The 18,719-nt window shown below is 35.9% G+C and overlaps 2 protein-coding genes across 4 annotated transcripts; one reads left to right on the top strand and one right to left on the bottom strand.

The window, feature by feature from the left end:
- Positions 1 to 6,324: 6,324 nt before the first annotated feature.
- LOC114820094 (growth-regulating factor 3) lies at positions 6,325 to 9,062 on the top strand. 2 transcript variants are annotated; one of them, XM_029090331.2, is made up of 4 exons: positions 6,325 to 6,936; positions 7,131 to 7,319; positions 7,702 to 8,035; positions 8,446 to 9,062. In XM_029090331.2, exons 1-4 carry the CDS (start codon positions 6,726 to 6,728, stop codon positions 8,894 to 8,896), a joined length of 1,185 nt encoding a protein of 394 aa, XP_028946164.1. In that variant the 5' UTR covers positions 6,325 to 6,725; the 3' UTR covers positions 8,897 to 9,062. The 2 variants fall into 2 exon arrangements, with proteins under 2 accessions (XP_028946164.1, XP_028946165.1); XM_029090332.2 differs by having other exon boundaries at positions 7,134 to 7,319.
- A 28-nt stretch (positions 9,063 to 9,090) lies between these two features.
- LOC114820093 (1,4-alpha-glucan-branching enzyme 2-2, chloroplastic/amyloplastic) lies at positions 9,091 to 18,094 on the bottom strand. Of its 2 annotated transcripts, none has more exons than XM_029090330.2 (22): positions 17,785 to 18,094; positions 17,075 to 17,235; positions 16,644 to 16,891; positions 16,241 to 16,339; positions 15,713 to 15,755; positions 15,418 to 15,477; positions 15,219 to 15,299; positions 14,782 to 14,898; positions 14,332 to 14,415; positions 13,717 to 13,838; positions 13,450 to 13,569; positions 12,998 to 13,127; positions 12,776 to 12,886; positions 12,282 to 12,410; positions 11,589 to 11,692; positions 11,313 to 11,457; positions 11,058 to 11,205; positions 10,869 to 10,969; positions 10,268 to 10,345; positions 10,010 to 10,165; positions 9,771 to 9,845; positions 9,091 to 9,666 (listed from the first exon to the last, which is right to left on the bottom strand). In XM_029090330.2, the coding sequence occupies exons 1-22, from the start codon at positions 17,909 to 17,911 to the stop codon at positions 9,556 to 9,558; spliced, it is 2,550 nt and encodes an 849-aa protein (XP_028946163.2). In that variant the 5' UTR covers positions 17,912 to 18,094; the 3' UTR covers positions 9,091 to 9,555. The 2 variants fall into 2 exon arrangements, with proteins under 2 accessions (XP_028946163.2, XP_070665062.1); XM_070808961.1 differs by having other exon boundaries at positions 16,644 to 16,882; positions 17,785 to 18,089.
- Positions 18,095 to 18,719: the final 625 nt, after the last annotated feature.

Genomic DNA, 18,719 nt, shown 5'->3' on the forward strand with positions numbered 1-18,719 from the left:
AATTTTATTTAAACTCATTAATCCTCTTTCCACATCCAACTTAGAAATTTTATCCCACAAACTTACCATTCTACCTTCAAATACAAATTTACAAACTTGAAAAAAATACACAAACACATAAACCCACCCAATCACCTACCCTGGCAACAACCGGACTTGATTATGGTCGTCATCAAGCAACCAATCGACAACCTTGCTAGGCTGGTTAAGACCAAGCCTTTCTTGAAGATCATACAATTGGATTGCAGTGGGTACCGATAGCCTCACCTGCCGATCTTGAAGCCCTCTTATGGTGCAAACCTTGCTATGCCTGTCCTTTCCTCCAAAAGCTCGAGACGCACGCACAATCCTTGGATCCTTCAACCTTGGCTATGGAGTTAATGAACGAGATAAATTAGGGTTTGATGAGATTTTATTAGCTTCTCTGGCGACGCATTCTCTTGGTGTCGTCGAAGACCACAACCGCCCTCCACTATATTTTTGATGTTCTTCTCCACCCTCCGGTAATCCATTTTCCAATTTCCGGCAGCCAATTGTGGTTGGATTTTTCGCCAGTTGATAATATCTTTCTACACCCATATTTTCTTTAGGGCATAATTGGAATATGAAATGTAACAAAAATTTAATGGGTGTAGAAATAAGTTTATTGGGTCCAAATAAAATTTCTCTAAGGAAAACTAATGAAAATTGTTTGAAAAAATTGAGTTTTAACGATAAAGATAAAATAAATGATGAAATAAATAGTATCATGATTAACTTTTTAGTGTAAAAATATGGTTTTTCGTTAAAGTAAACAATACTGGGAGTTTTTCGTTAAAATTCCCTTTATTATATAGTCTTTTGAAAATTAATACTATTGTAGGTTTAAAATTTTTCATCTCCAACTATTCAGTGTTAAATTTTATTTATTTATTTTGGTTTATAATGCATATGTTGGGGCCTACGAGGTGTATAAGGGATATGTACCTAGCTCTTGGTTAAATTTAACCATGATTCATTTTAGCAGATTTGGTTAGAGATGGCCTAACAAGAATCATAAGTTTACGGGACTTCAAGACGAGATAAAAACTTCAAAGATCAAACTAGAACATCAAGATTTTGGGGAGCATTGTTGTAGAAAGTATTCACGAAATAAAGGTGTAAAATTTGCTAGCATAAGTGAAGGAAAGAAACTCTCTTGTGACGGAAGACATTATTTTTAACAAGTGTTTGACGAGTGATGTATCTTTAAACATGTAAAAAAACATCCATTAGCTGGACAATGTACGTAAAATTAATCAAGGTCACAAAATTTAACAAGAACTATATACAAGTTTTTGGGAGTTGAAAACAAAATTGAAAGTTCATATATCAAAGTAACATCCAAACTTCGAGGAGCATTGATGTAAAAGTATTGACGAAATAATAGAATATATAAAATTTGGTTGCGAAAGTAAAAGAAAGAAACTCTCTTGTAATTAAAAATAGAGATGTACTATTCACATATCTTATTTTACTTTTTAGACATAGTTTGTTAATTTATATCCGTTAATTCTCTTCAATTCATCTAATCTGACAGTCGAAAATTAGAATATTGTGAGAAAAGTCAAATAAGGTGTGTGAATATCACACTTCTAAAAATATTGTATAGAACAAGTATTTAATAAACGTGTGACAAACATCTATTAGTAGAATAATATAACTAGAATTAGCATTAGTTGAAAACTTGAAAGATAAAATCTGTCAAAACGGAGTAGGATTCTCTCCTATTTTAATCTCTCTTCCCTTCCATCATCTTCTATTTAAATGGTTACGATTACGCCACGTTTATATCTTGTTTTAAAAAATTTATATGGAGAATAAAACAAAAAGAAGAGTGTGAGAGGAGATGATAGAAATAGATAGTAATAAGAAGGGAGACAATCCTATTCCTAGCGAAACGAAGAACGAAAGTAGGTAGGTTGGAATATAATGCATGCGAGTAAATTGTAGCAATGATCCCTTAACTTTAATCAAATTGGAGCAATGGTCCCTCAACTAAAAATCCATTATCATTGGTCTCTCAACTTATCAAAATGTGTAGCTATAGTCATTTTCATCAATTTCGTCAAAATTTTGTCAAAATAAGTTATATTGGAATAACCATTTATATAATTAGGGTCTATCAACTCATCAAAGTGTGTAATTATGATTATTTTCGTCAACTACGTCAAAATTTTTGTCAAAACGAGTTATGTTAGAAGAATCATTGCTACAATTGGTTAAGGTTAAAAGACTATTTCTCCAGTTGAATTAAAGTTGAGGAACCAATGGTAATGAATTTTTAGTTGAGGGACCATAGCTGTACGTTTTGATGAGTTGAGGGACCAATGATAATGAATTTTTAGTTGATGAACCATTACTTCAATTGAGTTAAAGTTAAAGAATCATAGCTACAATTTACTATAATGCACGCATTGAGCAAGGTGGAAAGTTTTGTCAAAGGACTAGGTGAGTAGGTGCCGATGGCGTTGTGTTGGAATTGAGTTGTCATGTCGACACAGTTGTAGATATTAAGTTGGTCAAATCAGTCCAACGCATTAAAAAGTAACACAGAATAAAAAGAAGAAGAAAGAAAGAGGAGGAGGAAGACAGCTGGGAAAGAGAAGGCACCCCAACCCCCTCACCCCCTCCCACCCCACAACCGACCACTTTCTAGTTCTACCACTTTTGCTTGCTCCCCTCTTGTTTACTTGTTTTACTTTTACGGATTAATTCTACGGAGTGGAAAGCGATCAACGGTTTAGGATTCTCAATTTGGCTTTGTTCCACAGATGGATTTTTTGAGTTCACCTGTTATTCTTTGGCATACCATTTGACACATAAATTATAGATATGAAATTATCTCATATAGTATTGAGCTGCATAAATAAGAAGATAGCTTGCTTGTGCAGTGAGATACCTTTTTACTTACTTGTTTTTGGGGCTTCTAGACATAGGCTTTGTGTCTAAAAGCCCATTTTACTTAAATAAGACGATTTCTAAACTATAACCTGAAAAGTATTTTACATCTAAAAAAGTTCTTTTATTTTAATACATGATGACATGTCACTTAGACGTTAGAACAATATAATAGATTATATTACTATTTACAAGAATGTCATCTTCATCGTGTCCACAACATAAGCTCTACCGTCAAAGTTTCAAAAACGTAATCATAGATTCATTATCACCCATAAATGTATCTTCCATCTTCATTGTCTACATGAAGGAGGAGGATTCTCTACCCTCATATTCTCATCTCCTTTCATCCCCTCCTCTCATACATTACTTTTTTTTCTTATTATCTCTATAAAAAAATCAATATAAGATGTTGACGTGACTTAACCGTGACCGTTCAAATATGTGGGCATGGAAGGGTAGAGAGATTAGGAGGGTAGAGAATCCTACTCCGTTTCGACATATTTTATCTTTCAAGTTTTCAACTAATGCTAATTCTAGTTATATTATTCTACTAATAAATGTTTGTCACGCGTTTATTATATACTTGTTCTATACAATATTTTTAGGAGTGATATTCACACACTATATTTTACTTTTCTCACACTATTCTAATTTTTGGCTTTCAGATCGGATGAATTGAAGAAAATCAACGGATATAAATTAACAAAGGGTGTGTAAGAAGTAAAATGGGATGTATGAATAACATTATTCTCTACAACATACCCAATATTTTTTTTTGTTCTTGATATTTATTCAAATTTTGAACATTGTATAACCAGTTCCATTGTCACACTTTTGAAAGCTCTCATAATGACATTGTGTGGAGAATGCACTAATTTACGTCCAAAACTTGTCTTAGCCAGACACGATTACTTTACCATGCATACCATGCGGTTGTTGAAAGACATAGTGGGGAATTTACATTTTGTTTAACAAACGATATTAAAATCCACCGTCAAAGTTTCAGAAACGTAATCATAGATTCATTATCACCCATAAATGTATCTTCCATCTTCATTGTCTACATGAATGCCATCATTATTCCCTATTACATACCCATTGTTATTTTTAAAAAAAATTTTGTTCTTGATATTTATTCAAATTTTTAACATTGTATAACCAGTTCTATAGTCACACTTTTGAAAGCTCTCATAATGACATTGTGTGGAGAATGCACTAATTTACATCCAAAAATTGTCTTAGGCAGACATGATTACTTTTACCATGCATACCAAGCGGTTGTTAAAAGACATAGTGGGGAATTTGCATTTTGTTTAACAAACGATATTAATATCACTAAAAGGGGGAGAAGTGGGTTTAGCCTCAATGTGGTTCAACATCGCATTTGGTGATAATCAAACCTAGGACTTTTCATGAAGATGAATATCACTAACTTGTAATACTAAGTGGTAGTATTGAATTTGCATTGTTTGGTTCTATGTACAATTAGGTTCAGTTGATTCAGTACATTGGGTGAGTTGTATAGTTTAGATTCGATTGATTCGGTATGATCAATTTGGTCCAGTTTTATTTTTTATTTTTTATGTTTTAGTTCGTTAGTTCCGACAATTTCAACATTTTTGATTCGTAGGCTCATACATTAGTTATGATTGCTTTTCAATTTTTTTGGTGTTTGATCCATATAACAATTTTACCTAAGAGTAATATAGGCAAATTATAAACAAAAAAAAGTTTATAAATAATAACTAAATTTGACGTGAGGTATAAGCTAACGTGAACATGAGTCAAAGAACTGTTTTTAATTTTTAGTCTTGCATACAATATTATTAAAAAATAGTATTTTTTAGAGCTTAAAATAAGTTTTCCTATTTTTTTTCTTCAGAGATTTGAACATGCATGCATGCTATTAAATTTGTTCAAATGATCTCAAAAGAAAAGACAAAAGTGTAGTAGTTCTTCTTTCTGAAAAATTGAGATCTCTTCATGTGTGAAAAAAGCAATAAAATCTATTTATTTTTTGGTAAAAAAAGCAATAGATATTAATTCGCCACAAAAGTAAAAGAATCTAATTAAAGAAAAAGGACAAATGAGATAGAGTATAGTATAAAATGAGTACTTGTGGGGTTTTTAATTTCTATTCTCAATTGATCTAAAGAAGTGAGATGTTCAAAATTTGAACTAATCTACGCGCTCAATCGATCATAGCTAAATATTAATTATACAATTTTGAAAATATAACATAAAGTTTTACCTACGAATAAGATAAATGCTAATAAACCGTAATGCTACTCATAAATTATATTTCTCATATAAGATGTTCATACTTTGTTCCCAACTGGAACTATGAAGAAAAGAACATTAACTTCGAAAGCTGAGTGATAAAGGTTGAAGATGTAACTGCTCTCTCTCTCTCTCTCTTCTCTCTCTCATTATATCATGCAAATGGATCTTGGGTCCTGGGTTAGAAATCAAGCCTAATAAAAAGGGTAAACTGTCGGTTTACCCCCTGAACTTTCACCTCACTTTCGATTTCCCCCCTGAACTTTTCTATTGGAAAATTAAGGACTCAAACTAATTTTTTTAGCCAATTTGCCCCCTACCGTTAGTTTTTCATATATTCCATCCATATTTCCGTTAAGTGAGACCATGTGCATAACATGTGAGGATAGTTAAGTCATTTCAATTTAAAAATGATTAAAAACTGAAAATAAATAATAATAATAATAATAATTTTCCCTCTATTTTTTCCCACTAATTCCTATCCTCAATTTTAATTTTCCCTCTCATTCCTACGCATGAGAAATAACATATGGTGTTATTGTCTTCATAAGTAGCTAAGTTAATCTTTTTTTTGAAGCATGTACTACCATTTTTATTTTCTCTAACAAATTAATAATTTGACAAATGCTTATGGTGTTATTGTCTCCAAAGCAGTACATTAATATAAGAAACATGTCCATTAAAAAGACTAGGGTTTCTTATATTAATGCACTGCTTTGGAGACAATAGCACCATTAGCATTTGTCAAATTATTAATTTGTTAGAGAAAATAAAAATGGTAGACAATAACACCATATGTCATTTCTCATGCATAGGAACGAGAGGGAAAAATAAAATCGAGGATAGGAATTAGCGGGAAAAAATAGAGGGAAAGTTTTGCTTTTTTTATTATTTTTAGTTTTTTAATCATTTTTAAGAGTGAAATAACTTAACTACCCTCACATGTTGTGCACATGGTCTCACTTAACGGAAATATGGATGGAATATATGAAAAACTAACGGTAGGGGGCAAATTGGCTAAAAAAATTAGTTTGAGTCCTTAATTTTCCAATGGAAAAGTTCAGGGGGGAAATCGAAAGTGAGGTGAAAGTTCAGGGGGTAAACCGACAGTTTACTCCTAATAAAAACACCCTTCTGCTATTTCCAAAGCATTTGCAGTGAGGCAGAAAGTCTGCAGGGTTCTTCCTCTCTCTCTCTCTCTACTCTCTAGCTCTAGCTATCTGTTTTCTTCCAATTTTTTTAATTAATTTTAAAATTCTTTTCTGGGTTATACTATACTAATATTTTATCTCTCATCTGTCTTGTCTGCTGTCTTTTCTCAAGTGCCTCAGGCTTCTTCACTCCACTTTAAACAAAACTTTGCAGGCTTTTTCTGTCAGAACCTCTGCCAAAAGCTTAAAAAAAAACAATCTCCACACCCAACAAACCCAACATATTAATCTCACCCAGTAAACAACTAATCACCACAACAGAAAAACAGACCAAGCTTGAACCCCACCCCATCTCTCTCTCTCTCTCTCTAGATGGACTTTCACCTTGAGCAATGGAGAACCCAGCAGCATGAGTCAGAGGAACAACATTCTGCAAAGATACCAAAACTTGACCTTGATCCCCATCAAAACTCAGAGCTTCCATCTGCTGGGTATGCTCTCCCTCTGTTTGTTCCTGAACCCAACACCAAAATCCTGTCAGCAGCATTTTCTGAATCCTCACCTGCCACCTCCAGATTTCCCAGTAAGATTTTATCTCCTTCTTGAACCTCTCCCTTTTCTTTCTTCAGTCACACACACATACATCCAACCCACAAGAAAAAGTTTGATTCTTTGAATAGAAAAGTTGATGTTCTTGCCTGGTCTTTTTTTCTTGTTTCTTCTCAAGTTTTATTTTTAAAAGCTCAAATCTTTTAATTTAATTATTGTTTTCTGTAGAAGAAATGGGAAGCTATTTCAGCTTGTCACAGTGGCAGGAGCTGGAGCTGCAGGCTTTGATATTCAGGTACATGGTGGCCGGTGCGGCTGTTCCTCCGGAGCTTCTTCAGCCAATCAGGAAAAGCCTCCATTCTGCTCCTTATTTCCTCCACCACCCTCTCCAACAGTTCCCTCACCTTCAACCTGCTTGTATGTGTACTTTTAACTCCAAACTTTAATTAAACCAAATATTATTATTCAGATCTGTCACAAATAAGAATCTATTTAAAATGCCAATTTGATTTGCAAACGCGGGTTAGGTTAGTTAGTTAGAGTAGCGTGCTCGTCTCTTGCCCCCTAAGCTCGAATCTCCTTTCATAAATTAGAGTAGTTTAGAATATCGTTTTTTTTTCAAAGAAAACAATGCTCATTTAGTGGATTAATATTCTAATCTAATCTAAATTACGGGGAGGAAGATTTGAACTTGGGTACATAACTTGCTCTAGTCAACTTTCTAAGCCCAGGTTTGCTGAGATTTGAGTGAGTTGAGCATGGAGATTAATGAAAAATCATTATGTGTATTATCTTTCAGTGTTGCAATCAGGGTATTGGGGAAGAGCTGCCATGGATCCGGAGCCAACGAGGTGCAGGAGGACAGATGGGAAGAAATGGCGGTGCTCGAGAGATGTGGTTGCAGGTCAGAAGTACTGTGAGCGCCATGTGCACCGTGGCAGAAACCGTTCAAGAAAGCCTGTGGAAGTTGCCACCACAACCACCGCCGCCACCACTACCGCTGGTGGCGGAGGGAGTGGCACTAGTCTTAATAATGCTACCACCGTCACCAATACATCCGCTACTGGGACCCATTTCGCTCTTTCTGGGTCTTCATCATCCCCTTCGATTGATCTTCTTCATCTCAACCAAAGGTAGTAAACACCACCACCAAGGCTATTATTTTTGGGTTTAATTCAATTTGAACTAAATTAATGTCACTAACATTAACCGATGTCACTTGTCGAATTAAATTAATGTAGTCCTCGACAAGTGACAACGGCTAATGTTGGTATGAAACACTTCAAGAATCAAACACACAAGAAAAATAAAACACACTAATCGTCATTGCACAATAGGTGGTGGCGGGTTTTGTTTCCTTTGTGTGCTACTTTTTAAGTGTTTCTCGCTAACATTGACGAGAGGGCACGCTAATAAAGTAGGTAGTTTAATTATGGAATCTCATGGGCCCCTAAAAGTACATGATGCTCTATTTATATGCTCAAAAACTTTTTTTTACTTTGATTTCTTGCCCGTAATTGCTAGTGTTTCATGTCAACTTTAGTTCTTCAGAGGCCAAACCTGAGAATATGAGCCTCTTCGGGCCCTGCAGTGAGGTCTTCGCTAGTGCAAAATCCGACAGCCATGTGTTGAGGCCCTTTTTTGATGACTGGCCGGGGAAGCTTCAAGAACTCGACAATGCAAGAAGCAATGCTAGCTCAATGAACTCGGCCACCAGCCTCTCCATTTCGATACGTGGAACTACCTCATCGGATGTGTCGTTGAAATTGTCTACTGGCAATGGGGTCGAGCCAGGCCACCAGGACAGCCATGCTGAGCGTGGGCAACCACATTTGAATTGGCCAGCCGGGTGGGCAACAAACCAAATGGCTTCCATGGGAGGACCACTTGCAGAGGCCCTGCGGTCCTCTTCCAACTCCAATTCGTCGCCAACCAGCGTCTTACATCGGTTGCCCCGCGCCTCTGCCTCCGAAGCTAGCTTCATCAGCACTTGAATTATCATCCGTATCAGACAGTTCCGGCAAGCTTCTTATAGTTGCTTGTGTAAATCGCTCTCATTATTTTACTTTAACTGGACGAGTTCTGTGTATGTTTTAACCAAAACAAATTTAACACTCATTATCTCGTAGATGTGCAATTGCAATTCACTTTTCAAGTTAAGGTGATTCTCCGTTGTGAGCTAGACCAGTTGGTCAAGACATAGTTTCGCTCTCATGCGCTTAAGTTTAAATTCTTCTCTTACATCGTTTTAAAGAAAAAACAACCATCCAAGCACGAAGGACTCATCGTATTTTCGGTAACAAAACTCGGCGAGCCCAGATGTTTGCCAACTAATGTAACACCACGATCAGCTACATGCTCCATCTGTACATTAGAAAATCTCTAGCTTGGAAAACAAACTGCCATGTATGTCTACTTTCTCATAGGCCTATGATAGACACTGGTCTCCTAAACTTCTGCCTAAATTCTCTCACCTTAGCAGTTTCAAGTTCTGGTTTTACTTTGTTAACCTCGTTCTTCCGACTTTGGCGTAGCATAACTGCCGAAGGCGGCAGCGGAATTCCACATTGACGGCACTTTTATTAGCTAATGTACAGGGCGTCTGGTTTTAGGAGTGCGGGAGGATGTAGACATTTTGAGCACCGGAACTGAATTAGAGTCGGATATCAGCCTTTTTAGGTCCCTCTATGAAGGCGTAGACCACGGCTGTTCTACAAGGTGCATACAGTAGGAAAGAATGAGGCCGCTCATCGAACCACCCATCCTGCAGATCACAATGAGGGTTAGTAATATTTTACAGCCGGGAAGTACTCACCCGAAGTCTACACATGATAGCACTGGAGAAGATCCAAAGGAAATTTTTCTTACAGTAGTGAAGTACTCAGCACTGTGATCAATCCTATCGAAGCCTCCGAATAACTTTTCATCTGAATCCAAGACAATCTGGAAGAAGAAACACAGCGTTATCATATGAAAAGAATAAGCGAAGAGGAGTTCTATGACATGCACTTAACCAATAAAGATCAATTCTAAAAAGAAAATGTGAAAGCGCGGAAAGATAGTATATTAGGCTATGAGGGCTTCATAGAAATTTTTAGAGGAAATACCTTATACTTTCCTGGCTTTAAGCAGCCAACTCGGTGGTCTGAATAGCTGTTACTCCAATGAAAATTGAAGACAAAAACCAGGTCACCCCTTTCAAAGACGATAATTTTGTCTCCTTCATCCTTGCGTGATATGTATTGATGCTCAGAAGTCATGAACTGCATCAGCAGTTGACCAATTTTTCATACTATAATCTAACAGATATGGCACAACCCATGCCCTAAGTAATTAAGTACATGTACGCGTTTGACTAAACTTACACCATAGGTTTCTTCAAGATGTTGCATCGCTCGATCAAATTCTTGCATTCCATGATATCTTAGATACTCTGCATCCCCCTGGTCAAGCATAATCAACAATTCAGAAAACATACGATGTAATCAGAAGCGACAAAGGTTATGCACAATTTATTTTCTGTAAGGCCAATATACCCTTAAAAGAACCAGGAATATGGAAATGGATATGCAAAGTTCGACAAGGAGATAGTACTTCAAGAATTTCATGTGCAACATAAAAGAGATTGCTCAACAGAGAGATTCTATAGTTTAGTAATTTGCTAGTAGTAGCACTGTCAAGATCAATATATCTTGATGTATGTATCACGAGTACGCTATTAGGTTACCAATCAACTTGACCTCGGTTAGTAATTTTCTACTGCCTTTACAAGTAGCATTTAATTGTATTATGTCATCATGCTCTTCAGTTTTTCAGCACAACTGAAAAATCTCTTAGGAATCATGCATTGCTTCAATTAGCCACCATCTGAACTAAACACAAATTCTTGTTACATAATTACCAAAATGTTGAGGCACAAAAGTGATATAAACTAACAGGCATGCTTCATGGATAGAAAGAACTTACAAGATCAAATCTACGTCGGCATTTGTCAAAACTGTTATTGTTCCCAGGGACTATTTTTCCATTTGGAAGATGTTGAACGCCTCTTGGAAAATCAATCCACTCTGAAGAGAAAAATAAACACAAATATAAAAATGAATGGCAGCTCGACAGAATGATGATGTACAATATCACATTTTGGCCTAATCTTACCAGGATGTCCAAATTCATTTCCCATGAAATTCAGATATCCTTCTCCGCCTAATCCCATAGTAATAAGCCTAATCATTTTATGTAATGCTATTCCACGATCTATAAGGGGAGTTGATGGTCTATCCAGAGCCATGAAATCATACATATCCTGAGAGAAGCATAGAATATTAGACAAATAATTCTAATACAAGAAACCAAAGTATACACATCCTTCAAGTTACGAGATATGCAAAATGCAACGAAAACTTGTATAACCTTGTCCATCAGCCAAAATGCAATTGTTTTGTCACCAACAAGAGCTTGGTCATGACTTTCGGCATAAGCAACACAATTCTCCCCCCACCTTCTGTTGGTGAGTGTGAAAACAATATCACCCATTTGCCACTGTTCATCCATTTTCCTACATCAAATTTCATGCGACAATGTCAACCAAAGCTAATTAGTTTTTTTTCACAAATGCCACCTACATCAGAGATAAAAGACTTTCTAACTTTAAAAATGGAGCAGATATGCTTTTGTATCGCAACTTACTGGAGGAGCTCAATCCATTTATCAGCAATAGCCATATGCAGGCGATAATCAAATCCAACACCACCATCTTCAACAGGAACACAGAATGTTGGCATTCCACTAACCTGTAAAGGTAGAAATATGCATAACCAGTATAACAGCCTATAAAAGTAGCATTTTCATCATATTTTAAACCAATTGAACAGGAAAAACAGATTTGACTTGTTAAATCAGCTAATGAGTGATGATTCAAAGCTCAAAATATTTATGGCTATTATTTCTAAAATCTAAATATAACAATGAGCTCCTCTATAAAACCTTCCTCAAACTCGACAGGTCAATTTGATTGAAACTCAAACCTGGCTGTATTTTCATTTCTAATGAGAAACATTGAAATGTTATCAACTCAAAACAAGCTGAATTAAATACTCATCTGAATAGAAATAGTTGTAAAACTACATGAACTTCCATGTCTTAAGGATTGGGGGAAAGTGGATGAGAGAAAAATTAAAATAGTAAAAAAAAAAAAAAACTAAAAAAAAATGTAGAACTTATATAACAGTGGTAATATTTTATTTTTCTTATTTCAAGTTACCAAACCTTGTAAACAGTTTATTTCAGTTCAGTCCACTGTGAAATCTAAATTCATTACTTGGGAGATAACTGCAACAAAGGATGCTCAACTTTACTTATGAAAGGGTATAGACAACATACATCTTCACCAATGGTAACAGCTTCAGGGTAGAGCCCATGAATCAAATCGTTAACCAGCATCAGGTAAGTAACAGCATCTACATCGGTTGCTAACCCAAAGTACTCACTGTAATTTCCAGTGAATGCTACCTAAAGCAAGCTCAACCAATAAACAAATATAAGAACCTGTCATTGGACATTTGAAAGTAAACTCGAATTGTAGTAGCATATGTAGCAACAGAGGTACCAATGGGAATACTGAAACTGATATTGGACATCAGAATCAACGAAAAACTATGCTGACAAAAGATTTTTTTGGGTCAAATATGCTGACGATAGATAAGCAAGGAAGTTTTCCATAAAAAATTGTAGGACCTTAAAGGCAAATAAAATGAAACACAACCAAAACAAAACGTACACATAACATTTATTATTTCAGTGAAACTTAAGATTGAATAGCATATGAGTCATTCAGATACCCATAGTAGAAGACAAAGTAAAATCTAAAATGGTACCTCCAATCCATGGTGAGTGTACATCATTGAAGTCACACCATCAAATCTGAACCCATCGAACTTGTATTCTTCCAGCCACCACCTTGCATTGGAAAGAAGATACCTCAAAACCTACATGAAAAGTTAAAATCAGTACCTCATAAACATAGGATAAAGCAAAAGATTAAGGCCAAATCTCTCACAGTGCACTATTTAAAGAAAAGAATGCACAAAAGCACATACCTCCCAGCTTCCATAATTAAACAAGCGGGAATCCCACATCCAATGATATCCTCGAGACCCAGAGTGGAAGTAATGACTATCGGTTCCATCAAACATGTTCAAACCATCCAATGTGTTATTTGATGCATGGCTGTAGTGTTACATATTTAGCAGTTAGATATTTAGACAAATAAGTTCATAGTAATTAACAAGTAATATTCAGTCTAGAAGTATGATTCGTGCAAAATATTTGAATAGGATAGAGTGAAAAAAGAATTTGACATCGTCAATCCCAATACAAATAGGTGGAGTAATACATCAAACAGACTAAAGTTAGTACAATAAGTATAAAAAGAAATTTATGGAAACTTAATCAGTATTTCTGCTAAGCATGTGAAAAATGTTGAATATGATTAACCCATGGATGTGTCCAGGAACCTAAGTCCTATCTGCTGCGAACAATTAGTTATTACCTGTGAACAATATCCATGAGTACAAGCAGACCAAGCTCATGAGCTTTATCTATTAGAGACTTCAGATCGTCAGGGGTTCCACAGCGGCTGCTAGGAGCAAAAAAATTGGTGACATGGTACCTGCACCACAAACAGAAAAAATTTCAATTTTATTTTTAGAAAACATCAACTGCTCACAAGAAATTCCATTTGTTTCAACAGAAATATATTTTCCCAAAAGATAAAATGGAGTACAAACAGTTGGAGCATATGTTAAAAGGACAATACCCAAAGCTAGCATAGTAGGAGTGCTCTTGAATAGCCATGAGTTGAACAGCATTGTAACCAAGTTTTTTAATGCGTGGAAGCACATCATCTCTGAATTCAGCAAACGTGTTAATTTTGGGCTCCTGCAACTCAAAAGTTAATGGTACTGTGAGGGAATAAAATTTAACAAGTGATTAGAAACCAAAAGGAAGAAGAGATCTAAGACAGCTCTGTGGCACAGTAATCCCCTTGAACTTTGGATGATTTCATGTGGATAGATTTCAATACAAAAAAAATGCCGTTGATGCTGTTAGAACTATTGATGACAGATATAAAAAGATGTTTCCGAATCATCTATACTATTCTTGTCTAACATGTTAAAACATGGGTCATAAAATTTCGGCCACAACTAGAGCATTCATTTGTGAGGCGCATGCCAAACTGAACTCCCAACTCAAGGATCTTAAGTTATGACCACCTGCACTAAAATAAAGAACTTTAAAAGCAGATTCTAAAAATAAGATCCTACTGATCTACAGCACACCTAAGGTGAGGCTTATCAAAAAGAAGAATTAAAAATTAATGTGCAAGAACATAATAATTAGCTGAATAAGCTAGAAGGGTTACGATGCACACCGTGCTACTCATTCCAACATGTGCCTCATAAATGCGAAGTGATTTTGGTCTACTCGGCTGAGAATGTTGAAATACATACTTTTCCTGAAAAGAAGTGCATGCGAGTATCATTAACCCATTGAAAAGTTGAACAACAATAGGAAACATGAACATGTAAATGAAGCAGACTAACCTATTTACTGTCTTAACTATTTCATAAAATTAATGAAGTGATGTTGGAGAGGGAATGATTCCCAACTGAAACCTATGATAAATCAAAGAACCAGTATAAGAATCCTAAGAATCATTAATGACTTGGGAATCATTCCCTCTCCAATATCACAAACATTTGCTCAATTTTGATTCAATCCTATGGTTTAATTTCTACCTTACTGCAGCCTTTCTTCTACCCAGAGCCCCCGCATCCCTACCAGTATCAAGCATAACTGATTTTTTTTCCGAAGAACATACCTCTTCTGGTGGATCATAGTATATGCCATTGTATGGGATTTCACCTGGAGCCTGTATGGAAAACTTGATCCAAGCAGGAATCGAGTCTTTGATGCCTGAAGGAGTATCCATACGGACCTGCAATTTCACATAACATACTGAATTAACTACACAAATTTATCTTATGGCAATAACATGAGATGGACAAAACTTGCAATTGTAGTATGCCTTGAACTATTGTTCATTCTCCACAATAATTTCTAGAAGAGAACAAATTAAAAAAGTGTATAACCAAGCTCTTTTTTGAAATTATCACTACAGACAAGTCAACAGACAAATTAGTTAAGGATTACTTAGATGAAAATAAGTCCTCTTTTTATTCGCTGGATTATGAAGCATTACAATAATAGAGAAAGAGCAGCAAAACCAGACATACAATTATCCACAGAAAATATTACCTTCACTCGAGAACCATGGGGAATTGCAGGTGAGCCATCTGCATTGTTTGGCAAAAAGATCTCCCAGACTCCCAAGTCATTCTGTTCACATATGGTACATGAGCAATGATGTTGTACAAAAAATATTAATCATGTGGCTTGATGTAATTCATTTGTCCACTATCTTGAAAATCCCACTGCTACAGTTCCAAAAACATACCTGAGTCATCACATCTGCATTCGTGTTCCAATTGTTGAAATCTCCAATCAGTGATGCTGACTGAAAAGGACAACAAGAAACGGCAACCATGAGATTAAACCTTATTAAGGTACCTAAACTGGTCAAATAAAACCTTCCATCAAATGACAAGATACTCCTCACAACAAAATAAGGGGAAAGGATCTTAGTAAGCACATCGTGTCTATGATTGTTGGTCTCAATAAGTCACCCTTATAGAGAGAGTAACTAACTGCAAAAAGTAAAATCCTTAAAACACCAGACAAGGAAAACAAACCTTTGCTCCAGGTGCCCACTCCCTATAAGTGATACCTTCGGCACTGAAAAACCAGCAGAGATAATAATCAGCATTAAAGATTTGACAAATTATAATTTAGTTTTAAACCAAAAACTATGGAAATTACTATGGGAAATTGAAAAAGGAACCCTAAAATAAAAAATAACAAAAGATATTACCCACAGAATAAATACAAAGATGTAAACAAGGACAATAATTAGCTAAGAAGGTGATAAAGGGCACTGCCACAATAAGGTGGATGAGAGCATGAAATCGCTAATCGTAACACAATATTTAATATAACGCCAGTATGCAGTTCAAAACAGTCAAAGGAAAAACCTTTCTCTCGTCTGCTCTATGATCTATCTGACCTTATACATCGACGCCCTATTAGCATATTTACCTATTAATTTCTATTCCATATCAAAATAAAAAACAACTAAAAATGTGGTACGTATTCAATGTTGTAAACTACTCAAAAAATATGGAAAATACGTGGACTCCAGAAGATAAAGCCAAAAGTAATACCTGCGTGTGAAGCCAAACTTCTCATAGCCACGAGAAAACACCTCTAAACCACCTTCGTACTTGTCAATCTCCTCACGCAGCCTTTTGTATTGTCTATAACTGACCATCGTAAAACAAAATTACTTAAAGCCTTATGAACCTAATTTGGACATAAAGCAAAGCATGAAGGATTTGTAACCGGAAATAAGAAAAAGAAAGAAACATAATTCAGTGCACTAAAGGAGCAAAAATAATCTTGCACTTGTTACACTAACCAGCTAGCTGCCATGTGCCCTTTTGCTTGAAAGGGGTAGCGACATTGCTGTTAATCAATTTATTTACTCTTTTTTCAATTTTAGGCCATCATCCATTCATGTTGTATATGTATTATAATCATAAACTAAAATATGAAGGGGCATCCTACCGGTAATCAAGGTGATCACGGTGACCCACCAAAAGTGAATCTATTTCATATATCTTTTGCCCATTGCCAGGCGGTGGAATTGTCTTTCCTGTTGCTTTGTTTGTAGCAGTACTTGCTTTCACTTCTAAGGGACGAGGTGTGTCCTCAACCTTGGCTTCAGCGTCATCAACATTGGCCACAACTAATGAAGGGGCATCCTCAAGCTTCTCTTCATCTTCCTTTGCTACATTATCTACGTCCTGAATCACCTAAACAAAAATTATACATACACAGTACAACAATATGTTATGCGGGATCCTCCAAGATGTCACAAGGAAATTGACTAAGCTACGGCATTCTGCACACCCAATAAAACCTTTGAATTGAAAGCATAATATTTTAATTGATACCACAGAACATAACTGGTATGCATATAGATGGGTATCATAAACCTGAGGATCCTCTGGAACTGTACTTGCAGCTCCCGACTGCTCCTTCTTCAAAGACGAAGAGCCATCACTCTGGCTGTCAGGAACAAGCATTTTCTTCGATGCAGTAACCGCTAAAGATGGCAAATTAGAATCATACGAAGGCTTTCCAACAAAGATCTTCCCTGCAAACGTGCATCAATTTAGCTTAACACACACACACACCACAAACATCGAATAAAAAGTATGAAATAATAATAAAAGAAATCATTTTTAAGCTAATAAATTCATCTCTTAAGCACAAAATCGACTAAAACAATGCCTTTTTTCTAAAATTTTAATTCTTTTCAACAAGAATTAAATTCAAAATTGCTATCGGACACAAAAAAAGCATAGGCATTACGTCCATATAATCCATAAACGAAATCCATATGCTTTTTTGTCCTCTTCAAAAAAGCATAAGTCTCCATTACTGTTCCAAGCTTCCAAAAAAGCTCACAGCATATCCAAGTAAGCTCCATCTCTAAGAGGGTGACCACTAACAATCAATCAATCTACGCATAACTTCAAAAACTAAAATTAAAAAACAATAATAATACGAATTATATAACAAAAAAAAAAAATTAATTACTGAAAAATAAACAGAAAATCGAAGCAGCCGATTGAAACAGAGAAATCGAACTCGAATATCAATTTTTTCGAAACGAAAAAAGAAACGGAGAGAGAGGGAATACGAGAGGAGGAGGTGTTGGAGAGGAAGAGAGAGAGGCCGGAGGTCCTCCGATCGCCATTGAAGCTGGAATGCGAGGTGTAGGCGGAAGGTAGGAGAGGGAAGCGAATCCCCGAGAGAGTCGAGACCATTTCTTCTTCCTCCTTTCGTTATCAGATCGACCGAAGCGCGCGAGAAGGATCGATCGATCTCGAAGCAGCAGCAGCAGCCGTTTCGTTTTGCGGAGTTTCGAAACTCGCCTCCCGGGAGAAACGTTGAGTGAGTGAGTGATGCAACAGAGAAATCGGGGGGAGAGAGAGAGGGTGGAGTGAGAGAGTAACCAAGTATTTTGTTGAATACCGCTGGATGCCACGTGTACAGTTGAGAGTTGCATGGGGATGTGTTGGTGGGACCCAGTCTGCTTCTCCTCTAAATTTTCGATCGTCCATGGAATTTCGACTTTTATTTATTTATTTAGTGTGTGTGTGTATATATATTTTTGTTTTTTTGAGAACTATAACTATTTATTTAGTATATATATTTGGTAATCTAAAAATTAAACAATAAAATAATGGGGGGTATGTTGGAGGGATGGAGAGGATCCTCTTGACCAATTATTGTGGGCCATTGGATAAAACTCCAACGGTTACAAATAGGAGATCATTTTAAAGTTATAATAATTATAACCGTTGGATTTTCATCCAACGACCCACAATGATTGGTCAGGAGGATCATCTCCATTAGCTCAGGAGAGGATACAAATCCTTGGAGGAGGATGAGGAACGAAAGGCTGTGGGGGTAGAGAAGGGATATTTTTGAGATTTTGTTTGCCCGTTTGTTGCCATTTCTTGTTATTTTCACATAGGTTACATTCTTATTGGAATAAAATGAATTTTTGTATTTCCTTCTGGAATTTTGATAAAAATTTAACTAGTTTTGATTGAATATTTTATAAAAGTG

The sequence above is a fragment of the Malus domestica genome, chromosome 12 (assembly GCF_042453785.1).
Source record: "Malus domestica chromosome 12, GDT2T_hap1".
NCBI lineage: Eukaryota > Viridiplantae > Streptophyta > Magnoliopsida > Rosales > Rosaceae > Malus > Malus domestica.